Consider the following 22,360-nt stretch of genomic DNA (forward strand, 5'->3'; position numbering starts at 1 on the left):
TTAAAATCTATAAAAAAAAACTTGCCTGAGATTTTCAGAAATATTGAAACTATCCTATTTTTTTAAACAAAACTACCCTGAGTCAGCTTGAGTTTAAAAAACTTCAAATTATTTAAATTTTATTGTTCTGAGTTATACAGGGATGCTACACACTCAGGATAACTCATAATATAATTTTTTACAAGTCTCAGGATAAATCAGTATATTTCAGAATAGCTCCGGATATTTTGAAATTATTTTATAAACTTAGGATGACTTAGATTAGTTTTGTTTTTTTCTATAAAAAAATTAGAATAGTTTTAAGATTTCTGAAAATATCAGGCCAGTTTTTCCAAGATTTTATATGAGATTTAGTTTCAGTATTTTGTTATTTTGTAATTAAGTTGTTAAAGAACTAGATATTTATTAGATTAGTAAAGTTAGATTTAATTAAGTATTTAAAAGAACTTGGGATGACTCAAAACAGTGTAACGTCACTCAGGACTTTTTTTTGGCAATTCAGGTCATACTGAGTCATCCTGAGATTTTCAATTTTTTTTAAATATCCTTCTTATGCTGAGTTTGTGGCAATCCTGTAATAATAGAAAGTCTCTGTGCACACCAAAGACTGAAGAAAAAATATTTAATTAAAAAAAAGCACTTATGTTATTATTTATTTATATTTTTGACCTGCCAAGGTAACTATCAGTAAAAGAACATTTAGAATAGATATAGATTAAAATATGGTTTTAAAATCTGGGCCTTCTATTAAATAAAATTTAAAATGTTTTATGCTGGGTTCTGTTTTCCAACACTTTGTTTTTGCACTTTGAGTGATAACCTTGTAAAATTGATTATACATTTTATGTTGATAAAATAAAGTAACTGTTTTGATACAAGTTTACTTACTAACTATTGTTTTGTGCAGTTTATATTTCAAAAGTAAACAGAATGGAAAAAAGAGAAGGGGAGAATAATACAAGTTATATTAATATGGTTAGTATTATATATTTAGGAATACTAAAAAATATACTACTAAGATTATTTTAGTTATTATAAAAAAAAAATTTAATATAATACTTTTTAAATTAAACTAAAATAGTTTCTCTTAAAAAAAAAAGTTTTAAGCAGTGTAAAAACAAAAAGTTGAGCTAATTAGTAGGGGTGGTGTGTAATGACATTTTAGGGACTGCTGAAAAGCATAAGGTATTATAGTTGTATTTCATATTTTAAATATTTTTGTGTTTTTAATATCAACTGATTTTTAAGTGTAAATACTGTATCATTTGAGATATATTATACCACTACTTTTGAAGTATTATCTGTTTATAGTTCAGCAAAGTATAACAGTAAACTTCTCATTTGCTTTCAGTTTTATTTAAACAGAGGGTAACTTTATTTAAAGATTAGTTTGCTTACCATAAAAATAAACATTCTACTAATATATTATTATTATTATAATCAATTCAAAATTTTAAATTTTATAACAAAACAATGTTTCACTCGCTTGAAGCAAATCGAACGAGATCATCAGTTTAATAAAATCTGTAATTTTTTTTACATAAACATGCAAGAAGACATTAGGCTAAACTTAAAATAAAAAACTAAGAAAAAAAAACAAATATAACTTATAGTTTAAAGCTATCAATTTAGGAAAATCATAATGTTTCCAGGTTAGTTTATGTTAATGTTTGAAAAATTTAAGCTACTTAATAATATTATAACTTTAAAACTTAAACAAATAAAAATACTTACATTTAGCAGGCTTGTATAATTTGTTAATTACAAAAAAAAAAAGAAAACAACTCTTGCAACTAAACCATTAGACTGAATTTACTGTTTAAAAAATTATTAACTATTGTATTGTGATGTAATTATAAATTATGCTTATAAAATCTAATGACATTATGAATTTAAAAGTTTGAAATTGGATTTTAATATTTGCTTGTACAAACCCAAATAGTGATTTATTTATCAAAAATTCTTAAGTTTTAAAATAAAGCCTTTTAAAATATACACATGAACATATTAATTCGTTCCTTTTATTTAAAGAAGCAATACTGTCAGCGTTTAATATTTTCATCTTCTAATATGTACAGGCCATGCAGATTCTCTGCGGATTCCTTATTTGGCCAATGTTGTGTAAAAATTTCCATTTAATGTTGTAATTAGTGTTATCATATTTTAATTTTCAAATATATTTGGATAGTTCGGTGCTGTTTTCCTTGTGGACTTTCATTTCTCTGATAGGGCCATACCACCTTGTTTTAAAAGGTTGCCAGTGCTTCCCACATATTCCTTTATTTCTTTTTTGTGGTAACCGTAGCTTTATAAGTTTTTGGTTAGGCATTTGTTTTTGAGTGGGCATAGGTTTTTGTTTCTGCAATTGGAGATTGACTCTTCTGTGTTAGTATTTTAAATTTTTCTATATTATTTTAAGTTTTTTATTATTTCCTTGAATTAACATTTTTATATTGCTCATGCAATTATACGACAACTTGCTATTGTTTTTATTTATTAACTTGTTTAGACTGTTGTTTTGTTGAAAATGCTTGTTTATTAAGGGCATAGGGGGGGGGGGGAGGGGGTAAACACCCTTTTTTGGTTTTTGATCTTATTTTATATAGTTTTTGCTAAGCTACAAGATGCTTTTTACAGATTTAAAAAATTCAAAATAATTTTTGAGATATAGCCGGTCAAAATCGGAGGCAACAATAGGAACCTTATGGGAGGCGCAAACTAAAATGGCAAATAACTAGAAATCACTAAAAATCTATCTCCTCCTACGTTTTTTGAGATTACTACCTCAAACTTTCAGGAAATGTTCCTTGCAATATTTAGAAAATTCTGTCTGAACAGAATTTAAAAAAAATAAAAAATAAAAATTTTATAACAAAAAAGCTAAAAAAAAACTGTTTTTTTAGTTTTTTTTTTATATAAAATTTTAATTTTTTGATTTTTTAAAACTTCCTTCTGACAGAATTTTCCAAATATATCAAGGAACATTTCCTGAAAATTTGAGGTAGTTATCTCAAAAAACGTAGGAGAAAATAGATTTTTAGTAAAATAGTCTATTTTTGCAGTTTTAGTTTGCGCCTCCCATAAGGAACCTGTTGCTGCCTCCGACTTTGACCGGCTATATCTCAAAAATTATTTTGAATTTGTAAAATCTGTAAAAAGCATCTTGTAGCTTAGTAAAAACTATATAAAATAAGATAAAAAACCAAAAAAGGGTGTTTAACCCCCCCCCCCCCCCCTATGCCCTTAATTTAATTTTTTTTCCTGCATTTGTCTTTACTGATTTGCAAAAGTGGATTGAAATGACTTACTTTTCTTGGTCTGTTTCTTTCCTTTTTTTGTTTCTTAAAATCTTCCTTATAAATCAGTTTGTGTATAAAATTTAATTTGACTAACGCGTTTTGGTATGTGCATATACTGTGGTCAAAAATATTTTAGTTTTTATATAATTTAATTAGTCTGTTTTCTATCATTGCTGGTAAGTTTTTAAAATGATTTTAGGATGATAGGAATTTCTATTGATGTATATAGTTTCTGTGTTTTCTTTTTTGTAAGGTTTAAATAAGTCGTTTGTGAAGTCCAATGTTATGTCTATAAAGTTGCATATAGTTGTATCAGTATCTATTGTTATTTTAAAACCAACTTATTATTATTAATATTATTATTATTGTTATTATCAGCATTATTATTGTTGTTATTAATATTACTATTATTATTTTTATTATTATTATTATTTAATAATGATTTTTGTCAACCTATAATGCTGAAATTTTATTGATAACACTGGCTGTAAAAATTTTACTTTTAAGGCCATATGGGAGTTTAAATCATTTTTTAAATAATTTGATGTTATTTCATTAAGTTTTAACTAAGTTACCAGTTGCTTTTTACAGATTTTTTAAATTCGTAATAGTTTTTGAGATACAGTCGGTCAAAGTCAAAGACTATAATAAGTTCAGTATGGGAGGTGCAAACAAAAAAGTCCAAAAAAAGACTATTTTACTAAAAATAATCTATATTTACCTATGTTTTTTTGGATAGTTACCATAAACTTTTAGGAAATGTTCCTTAAAATATTTAGAAAATTTTGTCGTAACAAAAAAAAAAAACATAAAAATAAAAATTTTATAACAAAAAAAGTTGTACAGCTTTTTTCCGGTGCATAACTTACTAAAAATATATAACAGAATACATTTCATTTTCTTTAAATTTATTTAAGTACTTTCAAGTAGGACTCGTCAGAAATAGTTTCCTACTGAATTGGAATGAATACAAATTGAAATAAAATTATACTGCAGTTTAAAGTTTTAAGATATAAAATGATGTAATAATCAAATGTTAAAAATTAAATAAGTGCTAATGCTAAACAAATTTGGTATACTAATAAAACTCGGTAGAATTAAAACAATCTAAATAAAGAAGCGATAAAAATTTTAAATAAAAACTATGCTTAAAAATAAAGTTTAACAAGAAACAAATTACTTTAAAATTACTAATATAAGAATTTAAAAAGTCTAGTTTGGTAAACGAACTTTTTCTGCTTACATAAAATTGGCCTTAAAGATTGAATACATAAGGCTTCCAGAATATGCAATTGAAAAGAGTTCTCCGCTCTCACTAAGACTGAAAAATTGTCCTTTTTATAATTTTTAACACACTCAGGATTGTCCAACAAATGTTGCCCAATTGCCGAGAAGTATTTTTTAGTTGGTTTCTCAGAACGGCCATCAAACCACTTTTTCAAGACTTTTGGAACATGTTGATCGATTTTTACATGAAACCTTTGAGATGTTTTTCCCACGTAGTCACTACCACAGTGACAACTAAATTTATAGATGATGTTACTTTTTTCATTGGTGGGAGAAACATCTTTGTAAATTCCACTTAGAGGTCGATCAGTATACAAAACTGTTCTTAAATGAACAGAGCTGAAAACTTGGCTTATTTCCTCTGAAATTTTCTTAGAAAACCTCTCAGAAATATTTCCAAGGTAAGGAAGTTTTAAGTATACTGGACACTTCTGAGGGCCAATCATTTTTAAAGCTGTTGAACTTCTAGCTCTTGTTATAACTTTCGAAACTAAGTTACCTGGATAACCAAGCGAAAGGAAAGTGTTTTGAAGTGTTTTCAAGTCGCCTTCAAGAAAGCAAGGAGAACAAAGTCTGGTGAAACGCTTCACCATACCCGTTAAAACTCCTTACTTCTGCTTGACTGGACCAAAAGATGCCCAATTTTAGAACGTTAATTACATTTGTATTTAAAACTTTAGTAGATAAATTTATAATGTTGCCAATTTTATCATTAGTCACACCAAATCTTTTCTTTTTCAAAAACCTTAACGATTTATCATGTTTATTTAACCTTTTCAACTTTTCTTTTTTATCAATATAACTTAAATGTCTCAGATATCTTAATTTATCTAGTAGAGAAATCCATAAATCAATATCAACAAGGTTTTGTTGGTATGAAAATTTAATGTTTTTAATTAGCTTTGAGTTTTTGTTGATTTCGTCATTTAAAAAGAACTTTTCTATTTTTGGGCTTATTTTAAGTTTAGATTTATCTATTCTAAATTTTATGAAAGAAGGAATTACCTTATTTTGAATGCATTTGTTAAGAAACTCATTTTGAAGAACTAGGTTTCGGATTTTTCTTCTTTTCTTTAGGAGTTCATCTAATTCTTTAAGATTTGGTGTGACTAATGATAATATTGGCAACATTTTAAATTTATCTACTAAAGTTTTAAATTGAATTTATCAAATGAAATTAACGTTCTAAAATTGGGTTTAAAGTTTTCAATACCAAAAAGAAACATAAGTCGTGAGGTAGTCTTTAGTAATTTTGAATCTTTGTCAGCACAGTTAAACCATCATAAGCCTGTAAGTACTGAAGCTCATAACAGTTTAGATGCCAAACTTTGTGATTTTGCACATAGTTATAGTGGTACACAAACTGATTTAGGTGATTTCAGAATGATTAAGAATTGCATAAAAGAGCTTAAACAACTTAAAAATGACAAAAACATTATTATCACAAAACCGGATAAAGGTTCTGGTGTTGTAATTTTAAATTCTTCTGATTATGTTAGTAAAATGGAAAATATATTAAACGATTGCACTAAATTCAAACATATAGGTTCTGTAAACTCTTTTAATTTCACAGCACGCATTGAACTTTCTTATCAAAGGAAAATGTTAGGTTGGTACAAAACTAAATTCATTAGTGAAATTACGTATAATTCAATCAGACCGGTAGGCTCACAACGTCCGAAACTGTATGGTCTTCCTAAAGTTCATAAAAATGATTGCCTTATAAGGCCAATTTTATCAATGATAGGTTCGCCAAAAAATGATTTGGCAAAATTCTTAGTAAAAACACTTGCACAAGTTTTACACAAATTTTCAAATTACTCTCTTAAAGATTCTTTCCAATTTATAGAAAAAATTAGTCTAATTCCTCGTTCCAAAGTCAAGAGTAGCTATATGATTTTATACGATATCAAAAGCTTGTTCACTAATATTCCAGTAGTGGAGGTTATTGAAATTTGCTTAAAGGTATTGTATCATTCCGATTTAAAACACCCTCAGATGCCGGAATTTGTGTGTAAAGAAATGTTACACATGGCTGTGTTAGGTGTTGAGTTTAGTTTTGATAGTAAAATGTATAAACAAATAGATGGGGTTGCAATGGGTTCACCTTTAGGTCCTATCTTGGCTAATATTTTTGTTGGTTACCTAGAAAGTAAGTTATTTTTGAACTGTAAAAGTCCTCTCATGTATAGTCGATACGTAGATGATACTTTTGTTATGTTTGAAAATAGACAAGAGAGCTCCAGTTTTCTTAATGATGTTAATAATCTTCACAAAAATCTCAGTTTTACAAAAGAAGAAGAACACAACAATTTGTTAAACTTTTTAGATGTTTGTGTTCAACGATCAGTTGAGGGGGAACTTTTAACTAAAATTCATCGTAAATTAAATTCAGAAGCATTATATGTTCCATGGGCATCTTTTGGTCCATTCAAGCAGAAGTAAGGAGTTTTAACGGGTATGGTGAAGCGTTTCACCAGACTTTGTTCTCCTTGCTTTCTTGAAGGCGACTTGAAAACACTTCAAAACACTTTCCTTTCGCTTGGTTATCCAGGTAACTTAGTTTCGAAAGTTATAACAAGAGCTAGAAGTTCAACAGCTTTAAAAATGATTGGCCCTCAGAAGTGTCCAGTATACTTAAAACTTCCTTACCTTGGAAATATTTCTGAGAGGTTTTCTAAGAAAATTTCAGAGGAAATAAGCCAAGTTTTCAGCTCTGTTCATTTAAGAACAGTTTTGTATACTGATCGACCTCTAAGTGGAATTTACAAAGATGTTTCTCCCACCAATGAAAAAAGTAACATCATCTATAAATTTAGTTGTCACTGTGGTAGTGACTACGTGGGAAAAACATCTCAAAGGTTTCATGTAAAAATCGATCAACATGTTCCAAAAGTCTTGAAAAAGTGGTTTGATGGCTGTTCTGAGAAACCAACTAAAAAATACTTCTCGGCGATTGGGCAACATTTGTTGGACAATCCTGAGTGTGTTAAAAATTATAAAAAGGACAATTTTTCAGTCTTAGTGAGAGCGGAGAACTCTTTTCAATTGCATATTCTGGAAGCCTTATGTATTCAATCTTTAAGGCCCATTTTATGTAAGCAGAAAAAGTTCGTTTACCAAACTAGACTTTTAAAATCCTTATATTAGTAATTTTAAAGTAATTTGTTTCTTGTTAAACTTTATTTTTAAGCATAGTTTTTATTTAAAATTTTTATCGCTTCTTTATTTAGATTGTTTTAATTCTACCGAGTTTTATTAGTATACCAAATTTGTTTAGCATTAGCACTTATTTAATTTTTAACATTTGATTATTACATCATTTTATATCTTAAAACTTTAAACTGCAGTATAATTTTATTTCAATTTGTATTCATTCCAATTCAGTAGGAAACTATTTCTGACGAGTCCTACTTGAAAGTACTTAAATAAATTTAAAGAAAATGAAATGTATTCTGTTATATATTTTTAGTAAAAAAAGTTGTATAAATTAACATAGTTTAGTGTAGGATAACACAGAATAGGTTTTTAGTAATTTCTAGTTATTCACCATTTTAACTTGCGCTTCCCATAAGGAACTTATTGTAGTCTTTGACCGGCTATATCTTAGAAATTATTTTTAATTTTTTTAAGCTGTAAAGAGCAACTTGTAGCTGAAGTTGAAACTGAACGAAATAAGATCAAACTGGTTAAAAATTGATTTTTCCCTCTATGCCCAAAACTGATTGAATATGTCTACAGAATTAGTATTATCTGAGATTTTGATATTAGAATTTATATTATTAATAGAAAGTTCAAACTAGGTTTTAAATGATATAATAAATAATTTCTTTTTATTTCACAAATTACAGCACGAAAGACCACCAGTAACAGATTTTGTCCTTGGTGATACATTCACTTTTCCATCATGTAAGTTTACCAATTCTATTAAATTGCCTTTTTACAAATAGTTATAAGTTTAGTTTAAAAAAATATTATCGAGAATATTTATCACAAAATCAAATATTTAGTTGTATTTTGTTTAGTTTTATGGTTTGATAGGAAAGTTTTTAATGATTAATTTTTTTGTCACAGATCAGCAATCGGAGGATGAATCCAGAAATGAGGTAAATACTTTTCTCTTTTAGTTCATTCAAGTAAAATGTTTAAAGATTTCATAATGTACAAATTTTTATAGAAGCTTTTGTTTAATTTCTTTTACCTATTTTAGCTCAAAACCTAGTTACAACATATATTTTAAAATTCAACAATCAAGCTGTGATTTTATTAAATATAAATTAATTAGATAAACTTTCTCTTTTATTTACTATAGTGATGTAAATACTTAAAAATATTATAGCAGTCTTAAAGTATTTGTTTTTAAGTTAAATGATACTAAATGTTACTTGATGATGTTGGTTTTTAATAATTGACTTAAATGTTTTATTCTGTTTTAGCAACTTTTAATTTTTTCTGTATTTGTTTACAAAAGATTAGTTGTTTTAACTGTATTTATAAAAAAAGAATATATAAATATTTTTAAGTTCAATTTAGTTTAGCTTTGCGGTTTTAAGAAAAACAAATTAGTTTTTGAAAGTTACTCTTTTTATTTTTTATTTTCACAAATGTATTCGAAATATTACTATATGTCTTATCAACTGATAACATTAAATTATCACTTAGTAGACAGTTTGAAAAAATGTGTTTAAGGTACTACGACATTTAAATATAAGACTTAAGATTTACAAAAATACAAACACTAACATGTTGTATTTGAAACTGAGTAAAAATATGTAAGTTAGTTAATTGTCAATAGTTTTGCTTTTTCATTTAATGTTATTTGTGTATTTAACTTGGGCCTTTCTTCCTTGATTAACATTGATTCCAGGTGGTACATTTTTACTCTTCTTACATTCTATAGACTTTGAAGTTTTGTACAATAACAGTGTTTTGGCAGTGTGTACAGTTAAACAGGTGGTTGAATATTGCGCTTTTTTTTTGTCTGTACCACAGTGGTCTGTAAACCGTCAGAAAACTTGTCTCTATGTCTATCCAGTTTAAGAGATACTCTGGTCTACGTAGCAGGTGCATCTATAAATCATCATTTGTGTCAAATATTTCCAAGCATATTATTTTGTTGCTTAAGAAGTCAGAAACTTTTTTGTCGGTGTAGACCGGTTTAATTACAACAACGTATCTTTGAAATATAGATAATGTACATTTTTGGAATTGTATTGTAAAATAAACAATGTGAACAAAGTGAAATAAGAGAAAATTTTGATATCTGACTTCTTTTTATTTTTCATGTTAATCTCTTATTTTTTTTTTGAGTATTGAACTGACGATTTTATGAACTTCAAAGAATTCGTTAACTTAAGACCCTATATGATTTTGTAGATTCTTGATTAATGTTTAAAAAATGGTAAAATGTAAGCATATATTTATTGTTATCAAACTTCTAAAATAAAATTTATTAAAAGTTTGTCAAACTAAGTTTCGAAGATTTTGGACAAATACTACTACTAGTTTATTGCATTACTAGGCCTGTGTCTATTGGTTTTCTATAAACATTTGTGTGTAATTGGCTTGATAGCTGCTTTACTTCAGTGTTTAGAAACCTTGAAACGGTTTAAATATTAGTAATGGACTTGGTGTAAACTTAAAAGAAGATTGCTTAAAAAATGAAAGAGAAGAAAGATTTTCATGTAAAACAGATTTTTTTCTAGTTTTGGTTTGCTCCTTCTATTAATGAACCTATTGAGTTCACTGCATTTGATCATTTATATCTCAAAGATACTTTGAGTTTTCTTAATCGGTTAAAATTTTCTGGTAGCAAAGATAGAACTCTACAAAAAAAGGTCAGCTTGTAAAAAACAAGTTTTGAACTTCAGATAAATTTTATTTCAAAAAGTTGTATCATAGACTAAAGTTTTCTTTGTTGTAAGATGAGTATTTTTTATTGTTTAAATAAAAATTACTTGATTTATATGAGTATGGTAAATCAGAAACAGTTTTTCTGTCAGTTTCTTTAAACAGATTTCAAATTAAACTGATTTTGCACCAGACGAGCAAGTTTTTCTGACTTTGTGGTGTTGGTTTTGCTCTATGTAGATGCTAATTCATTTTGAAATTTTTAACAAAAAAATTCAGAAAAAGTTTTCTATGCAGACAAACATTGAATATGTTTCACTTCTAACTTAGTCCAAAGTCAAAACTTTAAAGGTCTCATACTTAAATAATGTAATAGTTATGTTGTTTACATGTTCAAATGCTGATGCTCAAATAGATATACATTAGGGTGCTTATAAAAATACAACCTTTGAGTTTTCAGCTACCTTTTTACATATGGCAATTATCACAGTAACATCTTTTGCAAAACTTTAGCTGTTAAAAAAAACTTTAAGCAATTGCTTTTTGTTTTTCTAAAAACAACCCTAGTGCAAACTGTATATAACCAAAAAATGCTTTATTAGAGATTTTATCACAAAAACACTTTGTGCACATTTTAAGACAATTTGAATAGAGTTTTACAGAGGCCTTTTTTGATTTTTAGTTATTTTTTATCACTTTTTTTTTTTTTTTTTTTAAAATATAAGAAGTGCCTCTGTAAAACTTACTTCAAATTGTCTTAAGTTACGCACAATGCCTTTTTCTGATAATTGCCACATGTGGAGCATTTTATAACTAAAAACTCTTAAGGTCATATTTTTTAGGTCACATACAGTTTGCATTGGGGTTGTTTTCAGAAAGTCAAAAAGTGCTAGCATAAATTGAGCAGAAAACTCAAACGTCGCACTTTTTGTAAGCATCCTATTATACAGGTCAAACCTCCAGACACTGTTAGTAATGATAATCAGGGAACATGTTCCAAAAAAACTTTTGAATAATTTAAAATATTAACCAAAGTCCATTGAAATTACAACTAAAAATGCTCAAAAACAACATCAATAGCTGAGCACTTGATTAAAAACCCAATTTGTGCAAAGATTTACAGTGAAGCAAGTTTGAGTGTATTTAGAATTTTAATGCTTTTGATATATTTAATTTGAAACTATACTTAAACATTACAAGCCAACTTTATGCAAACAAAAATAATTCAATTATTCTATTTCTCTATTTATTAAGATATTTTGTTGTACTTTAATTTTAATTGTCTTATATATATATTTTTTGATTAATTTTCTTATGTTGTTGATTGTATTACAAAGCTGTATAAGTTAAAATTTATTTATTTTACTGAAATTATATACACTGATGGAAATTGTTGATATACATTTTTGTTGTTGGTAATTTTTTTGTTTTATCTTGTATCAATGTATTTGAATTGCAGATCTCTGTCAAAATTTTTCAATTTATGTTGTTTTGGATACTAACTTGTTTTCACTAACTTCTATTTTTTCTTGTAAATTCTTGAGTCAATGCTGACCCATTTTTATACAAATTATTTTGTTTCACTATTTATCACCTGAGTTGAATTTATTTAGAATTGTTTTCTAAAGTTGTTTTCTAAAAATCAAAGCATATAACATTTATCATCTGACTTTAAATTAGAGCTTAATTTTTATAAAGTTTTAAAAATCTTTGTAGTTTTTTCTCTTAATTATTTTAATATGGTTTGGTATATTTGCTTTTTAAGAGTTTTTATCTAATCGTGTGTAATCAATAAAATAAGTTATTAATTAATTGTTTATTATAAGTAGACATAGTGTTTCTCGCTGGTTTTAAATTTCTCTAATCCGGCTACCTTTAGGCTTTTAGAAAAAATTTGAGTTGTTTTATGTTGTTTTTAATTAAAGAGAACTAATGTTTTTTCATAGATGGAGTTTGTGCTAGAAAGAAGAAGAGAACCAGATCTAAACATTGGAAGGCTTCAGATGCCTGCGTATGACAGAACTATGTCGATTACATGGCAAGCACTCCGGAGTTTGAGACCCAACCGAAGGATTAGAGACGATGCATTAGAATTCTATATTCATCTCCTGTTAAAAAAACAAGTTATTTTTTGAATTTTTTGGTGAAATGCACAATGCTTCATACTTCATTTTTAGCAACTAGAATAAAATAATATTTTTTGATGACATCTAGTAAATGTTACAGTTTAAAAATAATCAACAACTTATTTTGGCAAGTTTTAAACACTGCCATATTTCCTCAAGTTTAAGAAACTGTTTGTTAAAATATACTTTAAATACTAAAGTAAAATGTTAGGTTCTTTTAAAGATTTTTTTGTTTCAATTTTTGAATTGAATTTTTTTTAAATTTAGTTCATTTGTATATCATATTGTGTTTAACTTTGTGTTTTCATTTAAATTATGTTTTTATATATATAATTAATCTTAAAGTGTTGAATATAAGTTTATTTTCTTTTTCTCTTTTTGTGTGTCCTGTTTAAGTGGCTCAGGTTTTGATGCCTGAGTCCAACATTGCACAATAATCAATATAATAATAATAATTAAATAATTTAAAAGGGTACAAGCTCTTTACAAAACTTAAAGGGTTTATAATAGATAATTAAAAAATATTCTTCAACAGAAAAAGCTGTGCTTTATGGACAACAATGTTGTGAAAATGATCCTGAATAATGATCAAGCAAAGTTCGATAGAACAACAATGAGAAAGGTATAAATAGTTTAAACCACCTTTTAAAAGTATAAAGTTTTCAGTAACCTGTCTAGAAAAAAATCAGCTATCTATGTCAATAAAACTTTAAATAGGTTATTTATAAACTCATAAGTTTTTCATACTTTTTACTAAAGACTATATTAAATATGCAAAGAATATGTAAAAGTTGCATAGATCTTTAGTAAAACTACTTAAGTAATTTTTTAGTAATTTTTTGTACCTGTTGAAATTAGAAACATAAAACTCATTTGTATATATTTTCTAATAAAAATTTTAATTTCAATATAGTTCTTAGTCAATTCTAGTTTAAGATAAGTTTTCAAAAATTAAAGTATTATTTTTATAAAGGTTTATTATTAAATTATAATTTTTATATTTTGTTTAGAAAAAACAGTTATTCAATCTTATATACTAATTTACAAATAAAACACAATTATTTATTTAATATTTTTAAAAATTTGTATACATAGGTTCAAAAAATTAGTTTTAAAATAAAATTTAAAACACTTACAAAAGTATTTAATTGAAGGTAAATTTCGACAATTATGAAGGTTGTTTGGGATTTGTCAATCTTACTGGTGATCATTGGACTTTGTTTGTAAGTAAACATATATGTTGTTGTTTTCAAATTGAAACTTTTATAAACAAATTTTTTGAATTATTTGTAAGTTTTAATTATAAACATAATATACTAAAAAAGTTTTAGTTTATAAATTCAAAGTAAAGTGATATATATTTCAAAAAACTATATATTAAGAAAATTACAATTTTAAGGATTATGTAAACAAATTAGTCAATAAGCAATTTTGAGTTTGCATGGAGTCTTATTTTACAAATCACCGCTAGATGATGAACCAAACACGCAAGAAAATCATGTTGTTGGATTCGTTGTACGTATTCAAAGACCAAGAGGTCGTTGCCGATCGTCTGAAAAAGTGGTTTCAGGTGAGAAATCAGAAGTTGGGCGGCAGGGACCCCCGTTGGACTGCAACCGATTGGAAGCTGGTCCACTGCCACAACAACCCGCAGCCGGACACTCACTCGTGCGGTGTATTTGTATGCATCGTTAGTTTGAAGTTTTTTAATTTTTTTTGTTACCTTGATGACATTAGAATCAGGAAAAATAATTATGTAGTCACATTTATATTGAAAACGTGCTGAATGACTGATTTTTAAGTTTTTTCAAAAGACTAAACTGTTTTATTTGTAATTTTTTTTTTCGGTGGTTGTTTAGAACTCAACTTATTGGTTTTAGCTCATTGATTATTTGATTTTTATTACTGTAACATATATATTTTTTAATTTGTTTATTTTTAAATATACAAAAAAAAATTTAAAGAGTAGATTCTGTAAGTTATTCTTAAAAATAATCATTACCTTCAAACTTTCTTTAAGTAATTTTCGAAAAAATGTATTTTTCAACTCTAATAACGTTTTATTTTTATTATATTTACGTACTATTTGTAGCGTTACTTTATTTAAAAGTAGTTATTTGAAAATATTAAATAAGAACTTTAATAATCTGTTTTTAAAATTTTACTTAATCTCGTGATATAGAAAAAATCAATTTATACTATTAAGCTTAAAGTTTTAAGTCATGTTTATTGATAAGAAAAATTTGAAGTGATAAAAGTACTATTTCAAAACTAATTTTGATTATGAAAAAATGTTTAACAATATTGTAATAATCAATAAAAAAAAGCTTGGAAAATGATACCAAACTATTAGAGTACAGTTTTACGACGTTGGGGATTTTATATGGTTATCTTATGATAGCACAAGCTTTTGTTTAATTTTATTTGTATGACGACGTTTTGCTGAAAAACAGCTCTTCAGATACAAAAAAAAAGTTGAAAATCAATACAGAGTGATGAAATAAAACTAAAAATGAAGTATAAAATTTAGTAAAGCAATAATATTTTGTTAAAAATAAGCTATAGTACTTTTAAAGTGAGAAATAATATACAAAAGCTATAATATTTTTTAAGTAACAAAAAAACTAAATTCAATGGTGAGTTGTAAAATTTTAAAAATTTATGTTATAAATGACAATTTTTACATAAAGTGACTTATGACTACCTTGTATTTAAAGACAAAGCTAATAAAGATAAATACCAAAACATAAAAAGTTATAAAAACAAGACACTTAACTATACAGGTGGCAAGATACATGTGCGATATATTTCCCAAGATTCCACGCAGCTTTCACTTCGACATGAGCCTCAACTCCATGATGGCCGCCAGACACGACTGCATCCTCAAGTGCCTCATGTGCTCTGGTTCGTTTTAAACTATGAACGAATCATTTTATAGCTACTTGTTTAACTTATCTTATTTATTCAAAGCAAGTTTTCCAACTTTACTTAGTTGTGTCTTCAGACTGACCGTTTTTCGTTATCAAAAATATTTTCCAAAGTATTACTAGTAGGAATTATTACAGATTTGTTAAATACTTAGTTATTTAATATTACTTAAAAAATTATACATTAAAATGAAGCTAATGTTTCAAAATTTTTGCATATATTAATTTCTGTTACATAGTATTGTATAAAGTCTAGAGCAGGGGTCGGCAGGCAGTTGGTGCTCGCGGGCCAAATTTCAAGTTTCAAAAAACTTCGCGGGCCGCAGTTTTAGTTTTAGTTACATTTAAATAATCTTCTGGTTTTAGTTTTAGTCACACTTTTAGTTAACTTTTATTAAGTTTATTATTTGGATTTGCTTTTATTTTTACATAGACAATATATTAAAAAAAAAAGGATTTACATTTACATTGACTATTATATTTAATTCTTAATAAACTATGTACTATTTTTTTCAGTTAATAGTTTAACTTAATATTTACTTAACTTTTTATAAAAACCAAGCTTGAATTACTTTATGAGTGACTTTTATACATTCTTTTATGTTATCAACTAATTTTTCATATAAAAAACTGTTAATTACTGAAAATAAATTTTAAGTTTTTAAAAATTTGCACTCTTTTAAAAATTCAGTAATTAGTTTACATCAAAATAAAACCTATTTTTATTGAAGAAACCTAAAACTGGTTTTTTACATAATTATTGCTCGAATTCTTTATTACTAATTAACTAGTTTATTACATAGTTGTCACTTTAACAACTAAAAATGTTTGAGTAATATAAAACCAGTCTAAGTTTACTAAAAGTTAAAAAAGCTTAAAAATAGCTGTTAATCAAGCTTAAATAACTAACTAAAATATTATCATTATTAAAAAGTACAAAATATGTACGTAGCCTAGAATAAATTACAATAAATAAATTACACTACAATCATAAAACTATTATGAGTATTGATAGATTTACTTAAAGTACTTGAAAAATAAATTTCACACAGACCTGAGTTTTCAACAATGTCTTAAACAGGTTTAATTTAGTCTGAGTACACAAATTTCTAAACTAGGCATTTTTTTTGCAATCCTGTTTATAACAAAGTTTACAAAAAAAACGAAGTTTATTAACAGATTAAATATAAACAAAAAAATAAACGTTATAAATCAGCTTGAATGTATATTTAAGTTTTTTAAATATTTATAACGAGAAAATGAAAAATTATTAACCCTTTAATAAAAAGAAGTTTTTTTTCAGCATTATAACAAATCTTTATCGCAATAAAAATTTTGCATTTATAAATAGTAAATGTGAAATATAAGACGAACTATAAAAATATAAAAACGTTGGTTAGGTTAGGAGTTATTGCAAGAAACGAAAAAATGCTTACTCCAGTTTTAACAAAGCGCATGATTATCTTCAGTAACTACAGACTGATCAGAAAATTTTTTCAAGGCATTTATAAAGTAGCAAAAGTAATTAATAAAAAGGAGATACCGTTTGAACTGAAAACATTTTAAAACATTTGTCTTAGCAACTTAACTTGGTACTACAAAAAAAAACAAGTTATCTATGAAATGTGGTGCCATATAATGACACTTGAAACAAAGTCAAAACTTTTGGAGTTTCAGATAAACAAACCTTTGAAACATAAAACTAATAACAGATTTTGACTTTTTAGATGCAAATAAAACCCACAAACTTTTTTTTTTCTAAAATTTTTTAACCTTCAATAGTTATAAATTAAATTTAGATTCTAAAAAACTTACACAAAAAAAATTAAGTTAAAGTCTAACGCACATTTACAATCAAAGTTTTCTGCGTGCAATAGCTTGATTGAAGTTGTTATTTTTTTTGTAAAATAAGTTGTATCCTAAGTTATCAAATAACGCAAAAAAAGGCAAAAGAATTAATAATGAAATTAATGAAGGGAAGGATCATTTGAATCACATGCGAAAAAATTATATTGTTCATTTCTGCATCTGTAGCTTTAAAAGAAAAAAAAACATTTAAAACTCTTTTTTCTTTATCTCAATTTCCAGGTTTTTGTAAGCAAATTGTCAAATTCAAGGTATTACGTCAACACTGATTGTTCACACTTATAAATTAATATAAATAATATTTCAAAGTATAGCAGCTGCAAGACTTAAAATATATTATAATCATAACAACAACTGTGAGTATAACAAAACATAAATCATAAGTTTGTTTGCCACTTTTCAAAGCAAAAAAGTTTTGAATGAGTGCCAAAAGCTAGCCTGATAACTTAGATTTAAATTTTAGAACAAAAAAAGCAATTCAAGGTAAATACTAAAAAAATGTCTAAATTAGCCTGAAATTTGAAAAACATTCAATGACTGACTTAGTCCAGTATTGTGGCAAAGTTAAGTTGCTTTATTGCTTGAATTTGAACTATTTTGATTAATAACTTTTAAATTTATTAAATTTACCATCACTAAATATAATATATCTTAAATACGTAGTTACAAAAAATAGCATATATGTATATTAGGGTGGAAAGCAAAGAAATAAATTCGATCTACCAAAAACTTTTGTTTGAAAAATGAAACTGTATACCTACCAATTTACATAACAAATAAATTTTTATTTTTGCATATATACTGTTTTAAAAGTGTTTGTAAACACTAAGATTTTCAAGTAGAAAAGAAATATATATATGATTAAACTTCACTTAATTTAACTTAAGTATTTATAAAAATGGTGTAAAAAATGGTTCTAAACATCTATGTACATTGGTGTTTATAGCAATTAATTTAAATTGCACACAATCCTTCTAAAATTTAATATGTTTTAAATGGAAAATAAAATAAACCTATTTATTATCATGCTATTTCAAATGTTTTTGTGCACACTTAAATATAAATTACTGTGATAAAACATTTATAAAAGAATTTAGGTACTAATTACATGTTAAACAAAATACCTGAACTATACAGAAAGAAATTTTAGTTAAGTACTGTGCATTACATGGAAAGCATTTGCGTTTAGTTTGTTATATAAATAACTAAATAAATGTTATATAAACAACCTACTGCATCCAAGCACTTCTTTTTTAAGCTAAAAATTTACAGATGCAATATGAAAGTTATTGTGAAACTGATAGAAAATCACTTGTCAAATGCTAATCTGTCTTTTTAACAATTTCAAGTAAAAGCAATATATTTTTTTAGTTGTTTTAAAATGTTATTCAGGGACTTAAAACGATATTAATCAATCTAAACCAAATTCCCGAAAAAAAATTCACCAAAATTTATTTTTGCTCAGCGGGCCATATTTAGTAGCTCGCGGGCCGCAGAAATTTCTCTCGCGGGCCGCATTCCATTCAAAAAAACAACGTGCTCGCGGGCCGCAGATTTACCCTTCGCGGGCCGCATTTGGCCCGCGGGCCGCAGTTTGCCGACCCCTGGTCTAGAGGCTCCCTATTTTTTCAAAAATTTTTGTAAATTGCGTTAAATTTTTAAGTAAATACTTTTGTATTAAAGAAATTTGTGTTAAGGTGGTTTAATAGTATTTGATAATATACAAATAACTAGAAGTTATTTTGAGCTACCAAGAAAAATCTTGAAAAAAAAGATTAGATTGAATTTTATTTTAAAGTTTTTAACTTTCAAATGTAAAAAAAATAATTGTATATTTTATTTTTAACCTAGCAAAATATATTTATCTGTATACTAAATGTGATAAAAACTTATAAAAATTATGATTAAGACCTCACTTAGTTGATTAACATGCCAATAATTTTCATTCTATCTTTAGTAGCAATCCTGTATTTTTTGGTATATAAGTGATGTTACCTTACTTCTACTAAATAATATCGATTAGCTTTATGTGTTGATTTTACGCGTATTTTTTTCATATGTAAGATAAACATTACAGATAGATATTTTGGCATGTAGAAAGGTAAAATTTAAAGTATAAACCAGCGATTCTTAACCTTGGGTAAACTTACCCCTTTAGGTAAATTCCGTTGTTTTAGGGGTATTTTTTTTTATTACAAGTTATGTAAATTATTGTTTTTTATAATTTTTTAGTTTATAGTAAGTATTTAAATGTAATTTTGTAAAATATTTTTTTTTAAATTTTAAATTTGTTTTTGGTCTGGAAATTTTTAATTTTCTCATAAGTGATTTTTTTCCAAAGCTCTTAAAATATTGTCTTTAAAACAGCCGTAGTCTTTGACATAAATATTCTTGTAAATTTTCAGTAGCCAAGCTCATTTTGAGTATTATTTCAGTAATTTCATAATTTAAACAGTTTTACTTTTAGAATAATGAATTTTAGTATAGTCAAGAACATAACAAAATTGTATATTATTTAGAACTTTATTTTTTTACAACATAAAGTAGCACTACAGTAAATTTTCAATAATTAAAATACATTTTACCTTAAATTTACTTTTTTAAGTAAAAAACAAGAAAAATTGTACTTTCAAAAACCTGAAAGAAGTTTTAGTTTATGTAATTTTTTTAAAGTTCACTAATATATCAAACTTCGAAATAATTCTAGATTATGTTATCATTTGTTTTGTTTTTGCTTTAAAATTTTATATTCATATTTTTTTAATGAATAAATAAATCACTATATATATTTTTTTTAAACTAAGAAATAAAAGTCATCAATTTTTCAGATCGCAAAGATACCTACTGCGTCTACTGTCATTCTGATATGGATCCTAAAGCGTCGGTGGTTAGTGGAATCTTTTTATTCTTTTTTAAGTAATTTATACTGAAGTTGCTTTTACTAGTCGTTAGTTCTATAAGTTTTCATTTCATTGCAAAACTAAATATTATAGCGCTTTAACAATGGTGTTTTATGATAACACGAACAACAATATCACAATGACAACATTATAAATAGATGAAATGCGAAGTGAGCTATTGCGGTAGAGTCTACAAAACAGAGTGCCTGAAAAATTATCAACCAGATAAGAATGAAGACAGTTATGAATGCGAGTTCTGCTTGAAGCCCACGCTTAAAAAAGTACGCTAAAGAACAGAGAGCTTTACAGGTAAGTAATTTGTTTGTATTTTCGTATTTTATTTATGTGGTTTTTATACTTTTACAATATTTTTGTTTGTTTTTCATAATTCAGATGTATATAGTTTTGTTTTCGTGCACTGTTTCATCACGAACTGATTTATCAAGTTATAAACAATAAAGTATAAAAAAAAGTTTTCAAAAAATGTTGAACTAGAAGAAAATAAAGTAAAAGTGTAACAGATATTTTTACCAAAAATTCATACAAACTACTTTCATTTAAAAATACTGAATAAAGTTAACAAAAAAAAAACTTGCCAAGTTTGTGTTTAGTTAAAACACAATTATTAAATTTTACTTATTGAATACATTTTATTCTACTTTTGAAAGTCTGTTAATGATTTTACAATTACGAAAATTAATAATAAGCAGTTTCATGTTTTAAATTATAATGTCGTTAATTATAGTTAGCAATGATTGTTTTGATTTATAATAAAAGTTCTTTAAACACAGGTAAAGGTGGAAAAGCTGCTGTTTTATTTTAAACAATTTATACTTTCTAAAATTCCCCCTTTTTTAAAGCTAAAATATTTTAGTATTACATTTAAAAGTTCGTTAATATTGATGAATGTTATGTGATTTAGGTAATACTTATCTTACTAAAAACTCTCTTTTTTTTTGTTTTTTTTTTCTAAAAATTGTAAATTTTAGTGCAGTTTTAGTCTTGTTTTCTATGAATTTCGTTTTATTAAAATGTAGTTAATACAAAATTTGTTAATAATAATAACTCATAAAATTAAAACTATAAGGAACTCATAGTTAAAAAAACTAAAATTGTTATAAAAAAATTTTTTTAATTTAATTTTTAATTGATGAGTAATGTGTTATCAATTAGTACAGGTATTATTTAAATATATGTAACTGCAAGTGACTTACTTGTATTATTTTTGATTTATTTATAAATTTTTACACCATAAATTTATTTGTTTGTTTACGGTAGTAATTTTGTTATTAAATATAAGTTCTAAGGAGATAACTATGCTAAAAAAATGTAGAACTAGAACATGTTGTAGTCAAACGATCTGTATACAAAAGTTTTGTAGGACTAAATTTAAAACATGCTTCTTTGCTAATTTTTAAATGTATTTTTTTGATGTATCAACTTTTTATTAAAATAAAACAATTGCGCTAAGCTTCAGTATATTAATGTATATTCATTTTCAATAAACTACCGGCTGTGTATCAAGATTTTATTTATTTTAATAATATAAAATGTTTAGCGTGGGATACCATTTATTTAATTTTTTAATAGCTGCGTATTTTTCATAATTGTATATGCTTGTTTTTTATTCAAACTTTGTCCTACTTTATGGTGAGTCAAATATGCATACACGAACTAAATAGACTTAAAATATTATAGTTATGCATTAAGGAATAATTCTCTGTAAACAGTAGAGGTTGACAGTTTTATAAATGTTCGTTTATAATTACTGCCTTAAAATTTGAAGTGAATATTTTTTTAGTTCTATTTTATCTACGTGAAAACTATTTATTTATTTTTTTTTACTTATGTGCGCAAGTTTTTTTAGTAAACAAGTTTTAGTTGGTACTATGTTTTTGAGCATATGAACTGCCATTTTTTTAGCATAAGCAAACCATGTAAGTTCTGTTGTATGTGCTGGTCTAAACAGAAAATAATATAACTTGTTTTATTTAAAGTTTTCGTTTTCTGCTATAATAGAGAAATTCAAAATTGCCGAACGCTTCTAGTTTTTACCAGTTTAACTGGTGGTTGATAATAATCTGAAAGTTTATTGATCTGCAAAT

The 22,360-nt window shown here is 25.8% G+C and overlaps 1 protein-coding gene across 1 annotated transcript; it reads left to right on the plus strand.

The window, feature by feature from the left end:
* The first annotated feature begins 911 nt into the window (after positions 1–911).
* LOC145834808 (uncharacterized) lies at positions 912–21,141 on the plus strand. Its single transcript, XM_082942320.1, has 11 exons — positions 912–975; positions 8,438–8,495; positions 8,661–8,692; positions 12,383–12,559; positions 13,098–13,184; positions 13,717–13,785; positions 14,034–14,252; positions 15,346–15,466; positions 20,184–20,242; positions 20,414–20,564; positions 21,047–21,141. The coding sequence occupies exons 1-10, from the start codon at positions 931–933 to the stop codon at positions 20,543–20,545; spliced, it is 999 nt and encodes a 332-aa protein (XP_082798446.1). The 5' UTR covers positions 912–930; the 3' UTR covers positions 20,546–20,564; positions 21,047–21,141.
* Positions 21,142–22,360: the final 1,219 nt, after the last annotated feature.

Source organism: Thalia democratica, chromosome 4, assembly GCF_965202585.1.
Source record: "Thalia democratica chromosome 4, ktThaDemo2.hap1.1, whole genome shotgun sequence".
NCBI classification, from domain to species: Eukaryota; Metazoa; Chordata; class Thaliacea; order Salpida; family Salpidae; genus Thalia; species Thalia democratica.

Coding starts and splice junctions, on each gene's coding strand:
- LOC145834808 (XM_082942320.1), top strand. CDS start 931: ATGGAAAAAAGAGAAGGGGAGAATAATACAAGTTATATTAATATG. Junction 14,253..15,345: donor GCGGTGTATTTGTATGCATC/GTTAGTTTGAAG, acceptor TTAACTATACAG/GTGGCAAGATACATGTGCGA. Junction 20,243..20,413: donor TGGATCCTAAAGCGTCGGTG/GTTAGTGGAATC, acceptor CATTATAAATAG/ATGAAATGCGAAGTGAGCTA.